Here is a 20,242-nt window from a genome sequence, read left to right as displayed (position 1 = left end):
TGCAGTCAGTCGATATTGGAATGGTATCGCCATATTATAAATGAAGTTTCGCTATTATAATAATATTTTATTAATAATAGTTTGCAGTATTTTTGCTTGAATCAGTTTGCTGGCTACTATTTTCTACTAGAAGACAATTTCTTCAAATTAAACGTGTATATTTCAAATTCAGGTATCGTATATTAGTCTGAAATAGACGAGAGTTGAACAGAAAAATGTGTTTTATTCGTTAAGATGTGTTAAAAAATTTAACTCTAAACTAATATTAAAATCATCGCTTATAACTAATGAAAACTATTAAAATTGGAAACCATTCAAAACTGCCAAACTATGAACTACCAACAAAGTTAAAAAATAATAAAAAATCAATAAAACCAGCCTGGAAGAGATTCCAAATAGGAGTGCAATGCCATGGCAGCATCTGCATTATTAACAACAAAAGGGTGAAAATTCAATGTCATACTATTACACGTGACCCGGGCATCAAACCAGGTCATTGACCCAGTAACTAAGGTCAAACAGGATCTTATTGATGGTAAGTAGGTTGTACTTTCAGGACAAACTGTTTAATGACGGACAATTATATGAATGTTATTTATTTTAATTTTTTTTAAATTCAAGCTTGAAACAAAAAAATAATGACGCAAAAGATACTAACCTTCTCTGTGACGATACCTAACAACATTTTGTTCTGCTGTTTCATAATCATCTGACACAAAACCGCTCGATATTTTACATTTTTTGAATTTGTAGTTATATTCAAACCCCCTACAAACAAACTTCAATTCCAACAGGCACATTATAGAGCAAGCAACACAAGAAGAAACATCTGACAGCAATTTGTAGTTGCTTAGTCCGCTGCTAAAGTTGTATCTCACATCAATAACATCAACTTTGATACTGTCAGTTATGTGGTACAGCGCTTGTCTTGTATTTTTATTCTTAAGTGTATCAACGTTCGCGGTGAAACTTTTTGTAGTTGTATCAGTAATAGTGGTAGTAGTATCAATAATAGTAACAGTAATAGAAGTAACAGCAGCAGAAGTATTAGTCGTATTACTGTTGGCAGTACTAATTATGGTTGTAGTAACAGTTGCAGTTGTAACAATTGCAGCAGTAGTTGTAGTAATAAAATTAGTAAAATAAGTTGTTGTAGTAATAGGGGTAATAGAAGCAACAGTAGTAGTTAAATTAGTAATAAAACTACTTATAATTGTAGAACTAATTGTAGTAGTAGTAGATGAAATTGGTAAGTTTTCATCTTTTGAAACAGTTGGAATGAAGGTTATTGAATTCATCGTTGTCATGAAATTATTTAATGCAAGAAGACTATTGTTGCTGGTACTGTCATAAATTTTAGCAGTGGTACTTTCATAATCGCTAGTAACAGCGTCAGTAAGTTTCGTGTTTGTAGTAGAAGTATCAATAAATTTAGTATCATTTGTAGAAATTTCATCCGCAATAAAATTGCGCGTTGTCGTAGCTGTCGTAAATTTATCAACAACATTTGATTTAGAGTTCAAAGAATCAGAAAAATCAGTAGAGAAAATGGTGGTAATTGCGCTTGTAGTAACTGAAATAGTATTCTCTATAAGGTAAGTAGTACTAGCAGTAAAACCACTAGTAACTGCAGTATTATTTGCGGTACTTATGGTGTCATCAGTATAGTCGTTAGTATTAGTTGTAGATAGGGAAGAAATGACGAAAGAGAACTCGCCTCGGATGGATGTAGTAGTAATGGCATAGGTATTAGCAGTAGTATTAGTATAAATAGTATCAAAAACAGTAGTAACAGTAGTAGTACCTGCAAAGGCTGAAGTAGCAGTAGCAACACCATTGGTAAAAATAGCAGTATTGAATATATTTGTAGTAGGGTTGGCAGTGGCAGCTGTAGTACCACTAGTAGAAGTAATAGTAGTAGCAGTAGTAAACAATGTAAAAATATCAGTAGTAGTGGCGGTAACAGTATTAGTAGTAGTTGTAGCAGTAGTAGTAGTGACTGTCCTAGTGTTTCTAACCTCAGTGAAAATTGCAGCTGCAGTAGTAGTTATAGTAGTGGTAGCTGTGGTGATGAAAATGATATCCGTAGTTAAAATATTAGCAGTAGTAGAAGCTGCCACAACAGTATTTGTTGTAACAGACAAACCTGTAGTAGGACCAGTAAAGAGAGTAGAAAAATGTGTGCCGTACGCAAAGTCTGGGGCGGAAACAGTAGTTGTGAAAAAAAGGTTAATACTGTGTAGGTTGATACTACTTTTAACTGTGTTATCAACAGTATTAGTAGTGATAAAAATTGAAGCGCTTGTAAAGGCGACATCAACGTTTGAAAAATTTTGAGAAGTAGTAGTGGTAACAGGAGTGGTATATGTTGAAATAACGGAAAAATCGGTGAAAGCTGTCGTAGTATTTCTAGTAGGATATGCAAATGTAGTATTGCTACTACCAGCTGACGCTATGGTAACAGAAGTTGAAGTATTAACAGAAGTAGTAGTTGTAGTAGTAGTAGCAAGAGTAGTAGTAGTAGTAGTAGTAATAATATTAGAAGTAATAAGAGTATTAGTAGTAATAGTAGTAGTAGTAGTAGTAGTAGTAGTGGTAGTACTAGTAGTAGTAATAAAATTTGTAGCAGTTGAAGTAGTAACAATAGCGGGAGTAGTAATTGTAACTGTAGTAGTAATACTAACTGCAGCTGCTGGTAAAGATGTCATGAAAGTATTTTCTATAGGTGCTTCGCTATCTGTGAATACATTTTTGGATACTGTAGTAAATGCAGCGGTAATAAAATGATTGGTGTTAGTATTCGTTGTGGTTTTATTGAACGGATCTTCAAAAGTAAAAATATTTTTAAAAGATGTATCAGTAATAACAGTAGCTGAGAGTTTCGTTGTGGTAACTGAAGTGGCATTGTTAGAAATTTTATTTTCACTGGTGGTTGGATTATTAGAAAAAAAATCTTTGTTTGTTGTAGTATAAGTAATAGTCAAAGAAGAAGTAGTATCTGTAGAAGTAGCAGTAGTATTAGTAATAGTAGTAGCAGTAGTGGTAGTAGTAGTAGTAGTAGCAGCAGCAGTAGTAGTAGTAGCAGTAGTAGTAGTAGCAGTAGTAGAAGTTGTTGTTGTTGTTGTTGTTGTAGCAGTAGTAGTAGTGGTACTTGTAGTGGTAATAATTGTAAAAATATTTGCAGACGAAAAAGTAGCAATAAGATTAGTATCAAAATCAGTAATTGTAGTAGGATAAAATGCATGCGTAATATAATTAATAGCAGTGGAAACTGACTTATGTCCGTTTGAAGCAAATGTGGTTGTTGTCAAATCAAGAGTATTATTTTCAATGGTTGTACTTGGCTTGTTCGAAACAACAGTTATTGTCGATGTTGTAAAAAAATTAGAAGCGCCAGTAGTGGCTTCACTGACATAAGATGTATATGTATCACTAATGGTAGTATCAGCAATAGTAATAGTAGTAGTAAGAATAGTAATAGTAATAGTAGTAGTAGTAGTAGTAGTAGTAGTAGTAGTAGTAGTTGTTGTAGTAGTAGAAGTGGTGGTAGTAGTCGTCGTAAACTTTATAACTAATGATGAAGTAGTTATAGTTGAGAAATCGGTATTAGTAACAGCAGTTGTAGTAATGGTGCTAGTAATAATGATAACGTCAGCTGTATTAACCGCTTCATGAGTAGTTGTAGTAGTTGCGTCTGCAGCTTCCGTGATAGTTGTATTCGTAGAAACGATTAGTGTTGCTGGACCCGTAAGTGAATCCAATGTAGTGGAAGTAGTAATTGTAATTGTTGTGTTGAAATGAACACCATCAAAATGTGTTCCTTCTGCGTTTATGATGTTAGAAACGTCCGGAGAAGTTGTTGCAGCTGACGTGATTGTGCAACAGAAAAAAGATGAAAATATAGCTGATATGAACAACGTCAAAGAAATATTTTTATTATCCATAATTTTATCATTATAACAAACATAACGAATATAGTTTGTGCAATTCTCCATTTTCAACATTTCAGTTAGTATTTCTCGCAAAATTCACAAGCCGATGTTGAGGAGTCCGTCAAATAAATGCAGTATGGTCCTAAATGCAGTTTGACATTTGTATAACAGTATTCTAATTAATATGCATTTTTGTACATTTGTATCAAAGTATTCAAACTATATATATATATATATATATATATATATATATATATATATATGTATGTATATATATATATATAAATATGTTCATGTATGTATTTGTATATATGTTTACTTCAATTTCTATTCATTTTAATACATAATTTAAGAGTATTGATTCATAATAAATTTGTTTCATCAGGTACGCGTGTGTGTGTATGTTTGCGTGCGTGTGTGTGCGTGCGTGCGTGTTTGTTTGTGTGCGTTTAACTAATTAATGTGTCGATTCATTTTTACAATTTTCACATTGGTTATCTAGATAGCTCAGATGATAGAAGGGACATGTCCCTCGTCCTGACTATTTCGTGATGGCCCTGGTTCAAATCCATTCCATCTTATCGAAGCATAGTCAGTCAGAGTTACGGGATAAAAAATAAAAAAGTATTGAAAGATGAGTGAATGATGAAATTTTAATTAATGCGTCACATTTGTCATTCAAAAATTGCTCACTAGGTAAGCAAAATAAAACAACACATGTACTTTACACGTCATAAAAGTTGCATCTATCTTTGCATTACATATAGCATATAATACTTTACAAGAGACACCGTTGTTGTTTGCTGAACACAAACCTGAAAAAGCTGCTTATTTGCTATATAAAAGATTTAGTTTTATCCGAGTTGTAACAGGAAAGGCTTTTATACTATAACTCTCCACTGAAATTATTCAACTTGAAACTGCGTTAGCAATGGAATAACAGATAATTAATGTTTAATAATCGTGAAATTAATAATATGTGCTCATCATTTTCATTACAATTTTCATGGGAATGTGAGGGAGTATGACTAAACCAATGATGTTATTCAGTTACAAATGTAGTTGTATTAGCATGTGCATTAATTAATGCTGGCTCTGTAATTTTATGTTAGTCAGGTTTAAACTGCATCTTTCAGATGTTATTCCACAGTAGCATACATACATCTATTTTTATATCTTCAAAAACATCAAAATGTTGGTAGAAACGCAGTATTATTTTTCATTGTTTATTCATTCATTAATTATTTATGAATAATTCATCTTTTGTCAATGAATTATAATTTATCAGCGTTTTCATTGTTCTTGTATCTTGAATGTTTTCCAGTTTTTGTGAACAGGTAGGCGGCATTGTTTACATTTTTGTACGCTTTTGAAGTATTTTTGTTAAATTTTTAATATCATCACGCCGAGTTTGAATGCATGTTTATTCATTAATGTGGTTCATTTAACTCTAAAAAAATGAATTTAATAGAACACTGCACATGATGTATTCGAGAAAATTTTTAAAAATGATCATTGGATGTTCAATAAATAATACAGCATTTGCGAAGCAAACAAAGAATTTGTATTGATGCGTGTTTCTGTTCTTTGCTTGTTCTTATTTTTTTTGTCTTTGTCTCTACTCGTACTCACCACAATCGTAGCAAAATCATAAATGCGTAAATACACTTCCTAGTCAAAGGAATTTTTGTTGTCAGTTTTTTCCGTGATTCGAAACTTCATTCAAGTGAAACATTTTCAAAAAACTACAATGATATAAATTTATAATGAAAAGGATAGGCTCGTCTTTGAAATGATGCAAATAACATACTTACACACACACACGCACGCACGCACACACACATACAAACAGAGAGAATTTTAATGGTAGTGTGCATTGCTGAACAACGTAAACACAAATATTGTAACTCCGAAAAATGCATACAAGCACATACGTACATACAAACACACACATAAATACACACGCACACACAAACATGCACAGATCCTGAATACTAAATCAATATAGATCGAGTTGACAGATGACACATTGTAGATCTCTACAGTCATTATCATTCCACTGCATGTTAAACATCGGATGGACACAGCCTTAAGTATTTCATTGATTTGGAATTTATTAATATAACACCATTCTCATTAATGTCATCACCATTGCAATAACCCAACTAAAGTAAATAATCATTGCCTTATCATAATAAATATCACCACAATCATGTCATCAGCTACATTTTATCATCTAGGTGTCAACAATCAAACCATCAAACTAAAAAACAAAATCATATTAACATCATCATTATCTTTATTATCGTTGTCGACCTTGCCATCATCATTACAATCATTCACCATTTATTATCATTGTCACTATTATTACTGACTGACCGGTACTTTGGTACAAATTGTCGGGCTGACCAGAATCCCATCTCGTGTAAACAAACGGGAATGTGGCACATCCCTGATAGGGTTGCCAGTGAAACGGGGAGGGTACGTCCAGTTTCCACCTGCCGCATGTCCAAATTTTCCAATAAGAACCTCCCTTGCACTGGTTTGTTGATTCAGCTGTCAACCAATCGTTCATATTTAAAATGCTTCTTATAATAAGTAATAATAAATAAAATAAAATCATAATAATGACAAATTGCACAATTATTATTATTATTAAAAACAAAATTGACGAAATTGAATTTAAGCGTTCAACTTTTGTTGTGGTCTAAATATGAATAATAAAAATTTCAATTAAAACTTCAATCAAAACGAACGAGAACCTGGAAGCGAGCTCCAATATCTTTGCAGAGTCACAAAGACCTCATTACTGTTGATGACCAGAGGGTGAAAGTTCAAATTCAAATTGTTGCATTTTGCCCTGGCGTCTGACCAGGTCATGGAGCCAACGATCAAGGTCAAGCAGGATCGTATGGAAGGGTGATAGGTCGAGTTGGCGGGACATGCTGCTGGTCGGTTTGAGGTGGTTAGTGCATTCAAATAACAATTTCTTATTTTTATTTCATTACCCTCCTACTTTATTACTAATTTAATGCTTGAATATTTTGTAACATGTTTAGAAAGAATATTAATGTTGGTCATCAACTGACCGCTGCAATTTTTTTTGTCGAAAATGTGCCATTTATGATGTAAATGTCAAAATGTACTTTATAAAACTGAATTTAAATATTTATACAGCAAAAAATCAATAAGTAGAAATGTTTAAATTGAAAAAAGCAGAAAATTTATATGAAACGATGTTTAAATATGGATAAAAAAATTCAAAACAACCTTCTCTAATACGAAATCTAACTATACGAGGAGAAATATTGACGCCAGACGAGAAACTATTAAGCAGCAAACATTTTTTAAAACTATCCTCATATTCGAAACCGGCGCATGAAAATAAAACTTCTGAAGAGCAAAACATGGAGCATACAGATCTTGAAGGAACTTTGGCCACTGATCTACTGTTAGAAAGTTTACTGGAGTAATTGTACCTCACATCAATTACATCGATGTTGGTGTTGCTAGCAAGTTGGTATAATGTTTGTTTCTTCAATCCGATGTACGAAGTAACAATGAAAGTACCAGTAACAGCAATAGTCATAAAATAAATGTTTAAGAATGAGAATCTAAATGGCAAATATAAATTCATTCTTGCTTTCAGTTTTAACCGATGTAAAACTAACAAAACATTCTTTTATATGGCGTTCAGAGTATTGATCTGTATAATATATGTCATAATTACATATATATATATATATATATATATATATATATATATATATATATATATATATATATATATATATATATATATATATAGTAATTTATGAACAACAAATTAGGATTAAAAACTTTGGTGGAAAGAAGAAAAAGAGAAGATTTGATTCAGTTGTTTAAAATCATGCATAATTTAGACAAAATTAATTTAAATAATCGTTTTAGCATAGTCAAAATCAAAACGGTCACAGTTTGAAATATTTCTAGAGTTAACAAGACATAGAGGCAGAGAGAATTTCTTATTCAATAGAGCGCTAAATGCTCGGAACTCATTACCAAATGAACTTGTTGAGGCACAACCAATGAACAAATTTAAAGCAGACATTGATTGTTGGATGAACAACAATCAATCAACGAATCAGCTGTGCTTGCATGCATGCTCTCTGGATAACCTCCAAAAAAACATTACTGCTACTACAACTACTACTACCGAATTTTCACAGCCAAAGTTTACCATTAATAATAACATTAATAATGGTAATAGTAATCGTTATGTTTGACAAAATCATAGCTGCAGGCGGTTGTTATTTACAAATGCATGAGTATGTCTTAATAGGCTTGTACGTATATGTGTGTGTTCATTTTAATTTTACGAGATGAACCTGTGTGCGTCAAGATGTAAATATACTAACTCGAGCCGCGAGAGATGAAGTTGATTTTATTTTTGCAACGGAAGCTAGCTCAATTTTCAACAAGGCATAACATTTCCTGTTTGCTTATTTATTCTCGAAAGTTTAAAAAATTTGTGGACAACGTCTGGAAGAACAAGTTCGTGGTACGCTGTGTTTCGTTCAAATAATCATATCATCGTAACTTCATTTCATTTCTCGTCTTTTAACTCGTTTCCAATGATAAACAAGCAATTACAGTTTAATATAAGTAATAATACTGCTACCGTCTTGAAATGTTATTGAAAAATACAAAATTAATGATAGTCTTCATATAGGCCTACCATAAAAAATAGAAAATACATTATATGTAATTTTTAACAAAGAAATAAAGATAATGATAATTATAATGTTGACTTATAAAGCGCCCTGGCAAGCGACTGAGGCGCCCTCGAAACAAAAAAACATCCTCTGTCAAAAGAATTACTCTTCACTGAAAATAAGTATAACGTCTTAAATTCAATTGCTAATTGCTAATTACGGATGTAATGAATGTGAATACTCTGTGTGAGTGTGTGTTGTGTGTGCGTGTATGCTGTATGTGCGTGTGTGTTGTGTGTCCGTGTGTGTGTGTTATCGTAACGGTTTGTTTATTTATTTGTTTGTTTGTAATATCAAAGGTAGATGCAATTTTTGCATCTCTTCATAGTTGTGTCCACTTGTTGAATACCATCACATTTCAACGACTACAAAGTGTTAAAGATCGGGTTTTGTGAAGGTCGATGGTCGCCAATGTCTCGAAAAGATAAGGCACGAGAAAAAAATAAAAACTGTATTTCATAAGATCTGCCTCTCTTGATGCAACTGTTTTCAATTTCACGATTGCTGGTTACAAGTCTTTTAATGTTGGCGATCGTTTATGTCAATTTTTTTTTAAATTATTTTTTGCGAAACAACACTTTTATCTTGAAAAAAAATTGGCAAGATTTTAAAATAAAAGTTTCAAGTAATAAATGAACATGCAACAAAAATTTTCACTGCCAAAAATTTTGTAAAGGGCAAGAAAGATTCATGAAATTCAGAAAATGAAAGTGTTATTGAACACAACATTCACCAGTATATGAGTTCTAAAAGTTTTTTTTAAATTAACTTAATGTCAAAAATATTAATTATTAGGTGGGTAAAAGTTTAAAGGTCATATTTTTTTGTTAAGCAACTCATGCGTCTGACCATTTCATGAATCTATAATGAATTCTACCCATGTCTGAAAATCTTTAGTAGTAAAATATAATTTATTTGAAAAAATTGGAGAACTTTATGAAATATTGAAATGTAAAAAGAGAAAAATGTTTTTTTTGTATTTTTCTTTAAACTATTTTCACCATTTTTCATTGAAAATTTAATTGTATTCATTTGATTTAACATTTAATTTCTAAAAAAAAAACTCAACATGAAATTGATGTCTGCATCAATAGAGATCAAGTTGGCAGACGACGCAAAGCTGGTTAGAACAGTCCATATCGTTCCACATGAAGTTAGCCGTCAGATGTACGCAGGCCTCTATTTTGTATTAATAATAATACAATATAAAATTATAATTAATACTAGTTATAATAATAATTATTATAATTTTGTTTAAAAACTCGAATATTTTTACCGAGATTATTTTTGATCAACAAAGCCATCATTAGTAAGTTACTTTATACATGGGTACCCAAACTTTATTCAAATTGTAATTATTATTTCGTTGACACCACCCATTTCAATACCATTCATTTATAGAATTATTTTAATTACAATGTGATCTTTCAACAGTCGTGTCTCACATTAATCATGGTGTAGCAGTAAACTGCCTCAGAGTTAACTAATTCAAACGGCAGAGTGATCTATGATAATCTGTTTAGTGAGCTAGCTACTCATTGAAATTTTTCTTAAACTTTCCTTCAATTAAATATCCCCATTCCTACTTACATCAACCAACCATTGTGGCCAGCCGCGTTATCCGGTTGGCCCGCGTCCCAATTCTGAAAGATGAACGGAAAGGTGGCACATCCCTGATATGGTTGCCATAGAAACGGAGACTTATAGCTGTATTGCCATTTGCCGGACGTCCATATGTTGCAAAAAGCGTTAATCGTTTTGCATTCGTTTTTAACGGCATCTTGGATGATGAAATTATTACAAAAAAATTTAAAAAACAACCAATAATTTCATCATTTTTTTTCAAATTTTAGGTGATTTTGACATATTCGAAAAAATTTATTAATCATTTTTCAACAGCTGTTATAACATAAAATTTTATAAACGTCATTGAATATTTTTATAAATTTGTAAATAAAAATCCAATACAAATTTTAAAAAATATATAAATTTGAAACCAGATTGAGAATTCCAAAATGTTTCCAGAGCCAAAGTAGCACTTGAACTGTCAAGAATTAAAGGGTGAAAGTTGAATTTCATATTATTACAGGTGTACCTTGCATCGGACCAGGTAAGTGACCCAACAACCACAGTCAAGCAGGATCTTACGGAAGGTACGTACGTTGTGCTGGGTGGGCAAGCTGTTTTCAACGTTATACACAAAATGATTTTTTTTAAATTTTGTCGATATTTTCAAATATTTAAACAAAGTTAATACACTTGAAATAAAAACTCACATTCCTTGCGTCTGTATCGAGTTACGTTTTTGAAGACACTCTGAACGACGCCAGTCAAAAAGCTGGTTACAAGCAAACATTCACCTCTACTTCCATCATACTCAAACCCATTGCAAGTAAAAATATTTTCCAACGAACACAAAACTGAACAAGCGAGGCGAGAAGAAACATCGGATATCAATTTATTGTTATTTGGTTTATTGCTGAAGTTGTATCTAGCGTCAATAACGTCAATGTTTGGATTGCTGGCTCTCTGGAACACTAACTCTCTGCTAGGGTCATCAGTTGAAGCAGTAGTATTTGATGTAAACGTAATAGCAGTCAGCGTTAAACATAAACATAAAGTTAAACAACTTGAAATACTCATTTTTCAACATTAACTTTTTAAACACATAAAATGAAATATATTTTAGCTCCGCTAACTTAATATGGCATAAATACACCAATATCTAATCTATACTTTTAAAAACGTTTGTGTGTAGTGAATACAAAACATTAACATGTGAATACGATAAGCAAACACACAAATGCGAATTCCACGTTCCCCCATAGTAATTATTGATTGCATATGTGTGTTTGTTTTGTGTGTGTGGTGTGTGAAATACAAATGTATAAATGTTTCCTAATGGGTTCTTCCGTGCATTTTAAAATAGCCTAGTTTATGTTGAAAATTTATTTGTTATTTCGTTACTCTTGACTACTCCTAGTTTAAAAATGTTATAATGATGATAATAACAGAAATAAGAAATTTTAATGCCTTAATTATGATTAGTTCGATTAATAACGGAATAATACCAAAGGAAAAATATCCGGCAAATGAATGGGACAGAAGACAATAGTTACCATAGCATTCATTGGGCAGTTTTATGACGAAATTTAACGAACGTGAAAGTTTAATAGAGGTTTACAATTTGAATCAAATGCACGTGGAGCAAATGTTTTAGTTATCTTTATTTGGTTGGATTTATTTATATGTCTTTTTTAGCAATTCTTTCGTTCGTTCGTTCCTTTGTTTGTCGCTTGTGTGTATGCGGAGTTTGCAATTTTATATTTCATATTATTTCGTATAATCCACATTTTTATTTCATAAAAAATTCGTTTATTTTTCACTTTTCAAAATCAATAACGTAATGGAATAAAATGCGTTCGTACATTTGAAGATTTTGCAAAATCATACAGTTTCGTTGTAAAATATTTAATGAACTTGTACATAATTAATGTATTTCATCCGGTGAAATTACATTCATTTGATAACAACCCGTACATGTCATATGTTTGTAGAGTAAAAGATGTATATCTGTATAGCTATAGAGTATGAGTGTTTATTTTGTACAAGTGTGTGCGCGTCAGTTTGTGTGTGTGCGTGTGATTTAAATCAATGTTACTTCCGTAAACATTTTAAAATATGAAAACAAAATATAATTCAATAACTTACAAAAAAAAAAACAGAGAATGTAGGAATATTGATCTGCTGCTCACCAATAGCAGCAACAACAGTCCACAACCATTTGACTCACTTTTCTTGCATTATTTTTTAAGTTTAGAGAAAATATTGTGCGATAAATAGAAAAAGATTGCCAAATGATGTAAACCATCTGAAGACCACCGAAATTTCCAGTTTTACGCATCCCGCCTCGTCAAATTTTGGCCTCCATTCAAAGCTCTTTAAATCATCCATTAATTATAAGCAGTTAATATAGTTCAAAATTCAATTAAGAGTACATTGTAAAATTATGGAGACATTATTTTCCATATTATTTGCGTAGCTGCATCTGTTGTAATGAATTATAAATGGTTTTTCTTAATTTCTCACCATTAATCATCAGTTCTATTGTTTGTAAGATTCAATTGAAATTTCAATTACATGCTTGTTGTATTAATTACTCTTTCATAGAAATTTACGTTCATTCTTCCTTTATTCATTTATTTATTTTCTTGTTTGTTTGTTCGTTTATTCATTGGTTAGTTCATTTATTCGTTCGTTCATTCCAGATGATCATAATCAGTTGAAAGTTTCTTTGATTAATTTTGTGTCCGTTCATACTTTGCTAACGCAATATTTGATGACAAATCTGAAAATAATAATTTCTTACGTAACGACGGGAAAAGTAAAGTTTTCTGGCCACATCATGCGGAAGGATAGAATGAAAAACCTAACAACTACTGGAAAGATTGCAGGGAAAGGAGATCGCGGTCAACCACGAACATCCGTGAAGTCCTTGTGTCACTTGTTGGATATCATCATATTTCAACTACTACAAAGTGTTAAAGATCGGGTTTTGTGGAGGTCGATGGTCGCCAATGTCTTGAAAAGATAAGGCACGAGAAAAAAATAAAAACTGTATTTCATAAGATCTGCCTCTCTTGATGCAACTGTTTTCAATTTCACGATTGCTGGTTATAAGTCTACTAATGTTGGTCTAATAAAAAATTTATTCTTGTGAAACAATAATTTTATCTTGAAGCAAATTTGGCAAGATTTTTAAAGAATAGCTTCAAGTAATAAATTAACAAGTAACAAAAATTTTCACGGCCAAAAATTATGTAAATGCAATTGAATAATATATGAAATTCAACAAAATAAAAGGTTAACTGAACACAGCAGTTGTGTTTTGTATTGTATTTTATTGTGTTGTATGGTATTGTGTTGTGTTGTGTTTCGTTACGGTAGTTGTCATGAGTCCAAATTTATTTGAATAAAAAATGCAACACCAGAAAAAAAATTCACAACTTAAACTGAAATGAATGATAATTTCAATAATGATAATGTTTTTAATCTGATAACTTTCACACATTTCGCACACCTCAAATATTGCAACGTTAGAAAGTTTTCTTGCATGAATTAATCACTCTAACTTAGTGTAAAAAGAAAAAAAAAACAAAATATAAACACTAAACAGTAACTAAAAGGTACTTGAAAAATGTCATTTGGTCAATTGATAAGATCAATAATAAAAACACATCAGTCATTTATAAGTTGTGCAACAAAAATCCTTTACTCTCTCTCTCTCTCTCTCTCTCTCTCTCTCTCTCTCTCTCTCACACACACACACACTCATACACATCAATTTTTTTAATTCACATCAACTCCACAGACACACATCCATTATTTCAATTCACATCCACCTCACACAAAACACTGAGAAGATGAGGGCATCCCAGATCGTTCCAGCAAGCGTGTCTTCTATCAGCAATCTGCAAGCAATCTTCAGAATTTTCAAGGTTATCCGGCTGAAGTGGTAACCAGTTGGTGTACTTCAGAGGAAGATAAACATCTTTCGATTTCATGGCGAACGGTCTCCAGACGAAAGTTAAGTTAGCTGCTGAAAATACGGTTCCTGAGGTCCATATTTGATAGTCTGGCAATTTGCGCATTGAATTTTAAAACTTAACATTAGATAACTATAAATTACTTTAACCTTCTTTAAGCTTCGTGTATGTACCCTTTCCAAAAAATGGAATAGTTTTCATTTTCAAAATACAACGTACGACTAACCAATTGCTGGAGATTGAATGAATTTGGTGACAGCAGCAGAATCCGACGCAGAATTGATGATGACTGGATGAGAAGCCAACTTGTTGCAAGCGGACCTCGAATCTGACCAGCTGGCCTTGTTATTTATCAAGCGGTAACATTTGCCAGTTTGTACGTCCAGTGTGAAGTCAGATGGACAATCTATGTGTGTGTTCGCGTGTTTGTGTGAGTATGTTTGCGGGGCATCAAAGTGCAGTTTGGGAGTGGGTATGCGTGTGTGTGTGTGAATAAATCAGTTTCTTATTATTTGAATATGGAATGCATACTTGGTAAGCTACTATTAAAAACTTTTTATAAGACCTAATATTATAAGTATAATGTTTTTAAATATATAACCAACCAACCAACCAGAAACTCTTCTGTATGATTTATTAAGATTAGCCAGGGAAGCTGGGTAGAGAAGACAAAGCTTCGAATCTTCCTGATACTCCATACTTTCGCAGTTTAACACGGCACCACTCACGCACAACACTGCACACTTTGGCAAACTCGAAATCTGAACTGACACGGAGGATTCGATGCTTGAGATATTTTCAGCCAGCCAGTCTCTGTAAGCCTCTTGAGCCGTGTAAATGTCGGTCAATTTGACGAATCTAGCCGAATTAGAAGAAAAAACGGCTGAAGAAGCTGAAATCACAATAACAATAAATAATAAAATTTTGACCAATATTGATGTAAACATATTTCGGATAATGACGACTGCAAAAAACAGATCATAAGATAGAGTTAGTTTCAAATAGCTAAATGAAATGCATAGATATACGTGCAGATGGTTCACACATAAAATATGTAACTCATGCCCATGAAACCTCAGTCGTAAATTTATGTAAATCACATATATACATGCCTGAATATGTATGCCATATATATCTTTTACATATACATACATAGATCACACATTTTTATTCGAAAAAATGCAGGATTCTATAAATATGTAACCTGTAAAAAAACATACAACACAACACACATACGATGAATAAGAATTTCTAATAAACGATATTTCAGTCCGTAACTCAACAAAAAGGGTTGGCGATCAATAGAGTAACACGTAGGGGTGATCGTTCGCGCAACTTTTTATCTTTTTTGATGCATCGATTTTGTCAGGCGAATCAGGAAGTTGACTGGCATGAATGGCTTTTGCTGTTTCAACTAACATTACGTAGTGATTTGTAACACCGAATAATTTTTTGTATTTTCTACTTTTTTCATTTTTGAGAACATATTATAATTTTTAAAACTTAGGTATTTTTTTTATACATGAAACTTTTCAACGTAAGTTTTCTCTCTAACTGACAAACAAATGTCTTTTATGAGCGCTCTTAAAAAAGGGTCAACGATCAATGTTTGGATGAATAAATGCTTCCCTACAGTGAACGATTCATCCAGTTTCAACACGTTACCATTCAATACAGCGATGTCATTTTTCATATTTGTCGGCTTAATTTGCTAACTGTGATGTTTTACGTGTGGTGCTACCTCTTCTGTTCGACACTGCATCACCTTTCCTGGAAGGTTGTAGGCGGAACATGCTTCTAATGGATAATTTTCAAATGATAAACAATTTAACAAAAAATTTTCATCGAATTGAATAAATTAAATGAATGATTGGAACAAATTGAATGAATGAACGAATAAATGAATGAACGAATGAATGAACGAACGAACGAATGAACGAACAAATGAATGGACGAACGAACGAATGGACGAACGAACGAATGAACGAACAAATTTCTTGTTTAAATTGAATGAGACTCAACAACACTGTTTACAACGGGAGAAAACCATGGCTCACAACGTGAGGGGACCATGGCTCAAAACGGGAGGGGACCATGGCTACCCCCGCTCCTTCCTCCTAGACCTGGCACTGATTAGTTGTAAGTATTCAAATGTACTGACGTATGTGTTTGTTTTGAGTTGCGTTGTGGTGTCTAGCAAATATTTGTTCCAACTTTCTTTTCCTACTCCAATTTTATTTGCTCTCTTTCACCATGGCTACTACCGTTTACACTTTATTGTATTCTGATTTTCTTAAATATTTAGTTAGGAGGCAATGTTAACTTTTTGGAGTTAGTTTTTTGTTGAAAAAATGAAAAAGAATTTTAAAAACGAAACACAAACCGAAATAATTTAAACAGTATTTAGTTAAACAACCTTACAAGTGAAAGTGTATATTCGTATGCAGAGTATCAAAATGTCCGAAAATATTATTATTATTAATTGTATTTTTTATCTAATTACCCGTTAGCATTAGCATTACTCTTCAATTCCTCATTTCCATAAGCGTTCCACTTACGTAAAACAAAAAACGCAAACTGTGCAAATGAAATGTAAATATTATTTTGTGATGATCGTTGTTATTGCCATCATCTATGTCGTATTTTCTCACCTTCGGTTATTAACAATCAGTTGAATCAATTTATATCTGCCTCACACACCACGCAGAACAGATCAGAGCATGCGAAGTCATTCCATTGCCCTTCCTTGTTACTAATATGAATGCAACCTTCAGAGCCACCCTTGTTATCCGGCTGACTCGGTAACCAGTTTCTGTACATAAGAGGAAAGTAAACATCCTTCGATCTCATGGCGAATGGCCTCCAAACGTAAGTTAAGTTGGTTGGTGAAAATACGGTTCCTGAGGTCCAAACTCGATGAGAGTCAGATAGAATGCACAGCGAATATTGGGAAGCTAATGTGATGAATTTGAGAAAAAAAATATTAAATTCAACGAAGTTTTACATGTCATGGTAAAATATAAAAACTCAAAAAACGACTTTTTCCTTCTCAAAACACAAAGTACGACTAACCAATTGCTGGAGATTGAATGAATTTGATGACAGCAGCAGAATCCGACGGAGAATTGATGATGACCGGATGAGAAGCCAACTTGTTGCAAGCCGACCTCGAATCTGACCAGCTGGCCTTGTTAGTTATCAAGCGGTAACATTTGCCAGTTTGTACGTCCAGTGTGAAATCAGATGGACAACCTGGTTATGTTGCGTACGTTTGCACAAACGCTCCATTCTGTTGTGTTGCTGTGTATGTGTTTGGGTGTGGGCTCGGCAGTCGTGCCAGTTTTACTGAATACGCAAGGGCATAAAAAGCATTTAACTGTCATGAAGATTCATATATAAAAAATATTAATCAACTGACCAAGAATTCTTTTGTAGAACTTTTTTTGATTGACCAGTGAAGGCGGTTGAAGAACACAATGTTTCGAATCCTCTTGATACTCCAAACTCGCACAGGTCGACATAATACCGACACTCTCGCTAACGCACAACTCTGCACATTTCAGCAGACTCGAAACTGAAGTACTCGCACCACTATTTACATTACTCTCAGCCAGCCAGTCCCTGTAAGCATTTTGAACCGTGTAGGAAGCAGCAGACTTCACGAATCGAACCGATTTTGAAAGTGAGATCGGTACTTGTAGCGAATCGGTCGTAATCGAAACAAATAAATTCAACATAGCGATAGTTATCAATAAATCAACAAACAAACGAAGAGCCAATAAAAATAGACCCATATTCCAGATTTGCACATTCAGCGAATGAACTTTCAAATTAAAAAACTTTCAAGCAAAAAACAGACGTGCTGACAAAGTAGTCTTCTTCCACGTTCTGTAACAGAATGATTAATTATTCTGATAGATGGAAGAAACTACACGGAATGTTTGTGTGAACTTTATTACGGTTCAATGCATCGGATAGATACATGAATATATGATCTCATTTCGTAAAAACAATCAAACCACACATGCATACATATATGCATGTTTATATACAACATATATACACATCTACATAAAATACATATATGAGTGTCTGTGCCATCAGTTGTATTATATATAAGTTTAGAATCCCAGACGCATATTAAACTATGAAATATAGACATACGAAATTTGGAGGCAACATTCATTTTACTAACATAGAATAAATTGGATAATTTGATGTAGATGAGTATGAACGAATAAAACAGCTGTCAATGAAAAATATGAAAACTATATAAAAATATTTTAACGGTAGCTAACAATGTGATATATCTTAAGTTAGTACAACAATCGATGTTGTTGTCCCCGTAGTCGTCAGTTAATCTGTCCAATAAGTGACACATATTGGGCATCCCAAGGCAGAAATTGAAATATAGAGAGCTACAAAAATGTCACACGATCACGCTTCTGATTGACCTGCCATACATTAATCTCTTCATATTCGCTGATGCACTTCTCAATGGCGGCCATCTTGAATCCTCTGGCAGTACATCTATCTAAGATGTCGGCCATCTTGAGAGTTCTCCCACCCCCTTCTCTTATCATGTCCTTCACGGTCGAGTAGATTTGGTCTGTGAGACTCTGGCGAGACCTGCGTGGTGAATCAGGTGCTATCGAGTTACTAGATGATCAAAAAGGTTTCGAAATTTTCAGCGAAACTCAATGGGTGATCATTTGATTGAAATCAAACCAATGCCAGACATAGCAACATACATCTTTATTGGTCGTACAGTTTACCGATATATAGCAAATGAATAACCAAACACATTTTAAACTGGCATCAGCATGCTTCATTCATTCCTGTCAGCCACGCACGCTGACTTGGTCTGGTCGCTAGACGCGTTGAGTGAGTCCTTAGACATCTCCATCAACCTCATCGCCTCATTCACGTCATCCTTCTCAACCACATCTGATAATCTCAATCTGGCCTGGAATGTTTCATTTTATTGAATCCATTAATGACAAATTTTGAGCAGAAATAGAAATTTAAATGTATCATATTCGTAGGACATTAGGATAGTTGAAAATGGAAAAAACAACATGCAAAAGCAACCAGCTAACTAACCAACAAACTGACCAGCTAACCATTCAACAAGCCAACTGACCAGCTAACCATTCAACCAGCTAACTAACCAACCTGCTGACTAGCTAACCATTCAACCAGCCAACTGACCAACCAACCAACCAACTGATCGACTGATCAACTAACCAGTGCAGTGGACAGTCTAAGGATAGCCAGTAGTGTTCTGGCAGAGGTGAACGTGGAGTCTTTGTGGTTCCTCGCCTCCTTCCTCATCTCAATGTAGCATCCCGTTATGTAATCCGTCAGAGACTCAGGAATGATTGGATTCTTCCTCTTGCAAAGCATGATGTAACGTCTTTGGATTTGTTGGGAAGGAAACTTGCATTATAATCCACACCACTGTCCCTCGTCATCATTCTCATCGTCGTCATCAACATCATTCTCGGCATTATCATCACCCCAAAACATGTTTTTATTTGTAATCATTTCTTCTAAAAATCAAACTTATTCAGAGAAAAATGATACAAATCAGTAATAAACACTGATTTAAAATGAGCACAGACCTCATCAGCTTCATGTCCAACGGTTCAAACTGAGTAGGCGGTTGTACATTATGCTGGTGTACGTAAGTTATGTGTTGGGCCAGCCTTAACAGAACATGCAAGGATGTTATTATCTTAACATAAAAAATGTCAACACCCCAAAAACATGTAATGTAAAAAACGCCGATAAACAGGTCATAAGCCACACCCATCTTCGGATTTAACAAAACAATGGTTGAAAAAATCCAAACTCATTCAATTTAAACAAGAAAATTCAAAGTGGCAAAATCATTTTTCTTTTACGCATCAATAACAATATCTACATCAACAATATCTACAACACCAATGACATAAAAAAAACATATGACATCAACAACAGCATTAGCAGCAACAAAAACAATTAACAA

General features: G+C 33.3%; 3 protein-coding genes across 3 annotated transcripts in view; all 3 read right to left on the bottom strand.

The window, feature by feature from the left end:
• Positions 1-365: 365 nt before the first annotated feature.
• HELRODRAFT_165636 (hypothetical protein) lies at positions 366-3,995 on the bottom strand (the record flags this gene model as incomplete). The annotated part of the gene is made up of 2 exons (XM_009032168.1): positions 366-562; positions 659-3,995. 2 exons carry the CDS (start codon positions 3,993-3,995, stop codon positions 366-368), a joined length of 3,534 nt encoding a protein of 1,177 aa, XP_009030416.1.
• A 1,211-nt stretch (positions 3,996-5,206) lies between these two features.
• On the bottom strand, positions 5,207-7,569 carry HELRODRAFT_165635 (hypothetical protein; the record flags this gene model as incomplete). The annotated part of the gene is made up of 4 exons (XM_009032167.1): positions 5,207-5,298; positions 6,312-6,488; positions 6,695-6,880; positions 7,203-7,569. 4 exons carry the CDS (start codon positions 7,567-7,569, stop codon positions 5,207-5,209), a joined length of 822 nt encoding a protein of 273 aa, XP_009030415.1.
• Positions 7,570-18,167: 10,598 nt separating this feature from the next.
• The window catches only part of HELRODRAFT_96289 (hypothetical protein), a 7,401-nt gene continuing 5,326 nt past the window's right edge, over positions 18,168-20,242 (bottom strand). Inside the window, exons 14-17 of the mRNA XM_009032166.1 lie at positions 19,857-20,085; positions 19,480-19,648; positions 19,092-19,198; positions 18,168-18,861 (exon numbers count right to left, since the gene is read on the bottom strand). Coding sequence (XP_009030414.1) covers positions 18,651-18,861; positions 19,092-19,198; positions 19,480-19,648; positions 19,857-20,085 — 716 coding nt within the window. The 3' untranslated portion in view covers positions 18,168-18,650. The remainder of the gene's footprint in view (positions 18,862-19,091; positions 19,199-19,479; positions 19,649-19,856; positions 20,086-20,242) is intronic.

The sequence above is a fragment of the Helobdella robusta genome, assembly GCF_000326865.2.
Source record: "Helobdella robusta unplaced genomic scaffold HELROscaffold_8, whole genome shotgun sequence".
Taxonomy (NCBI): Eukaryota; Metazoa; Annelida; class Clitellata; order Rhynchobdellida; family Glossiphoniidae; genus Helobdella; species Helobdella robusta.
The sequence above is the reverse complement of the archived record's forward strand: the minus strand, read 5'-3'. Positions and strand labels throughout refer to the sequence as shown.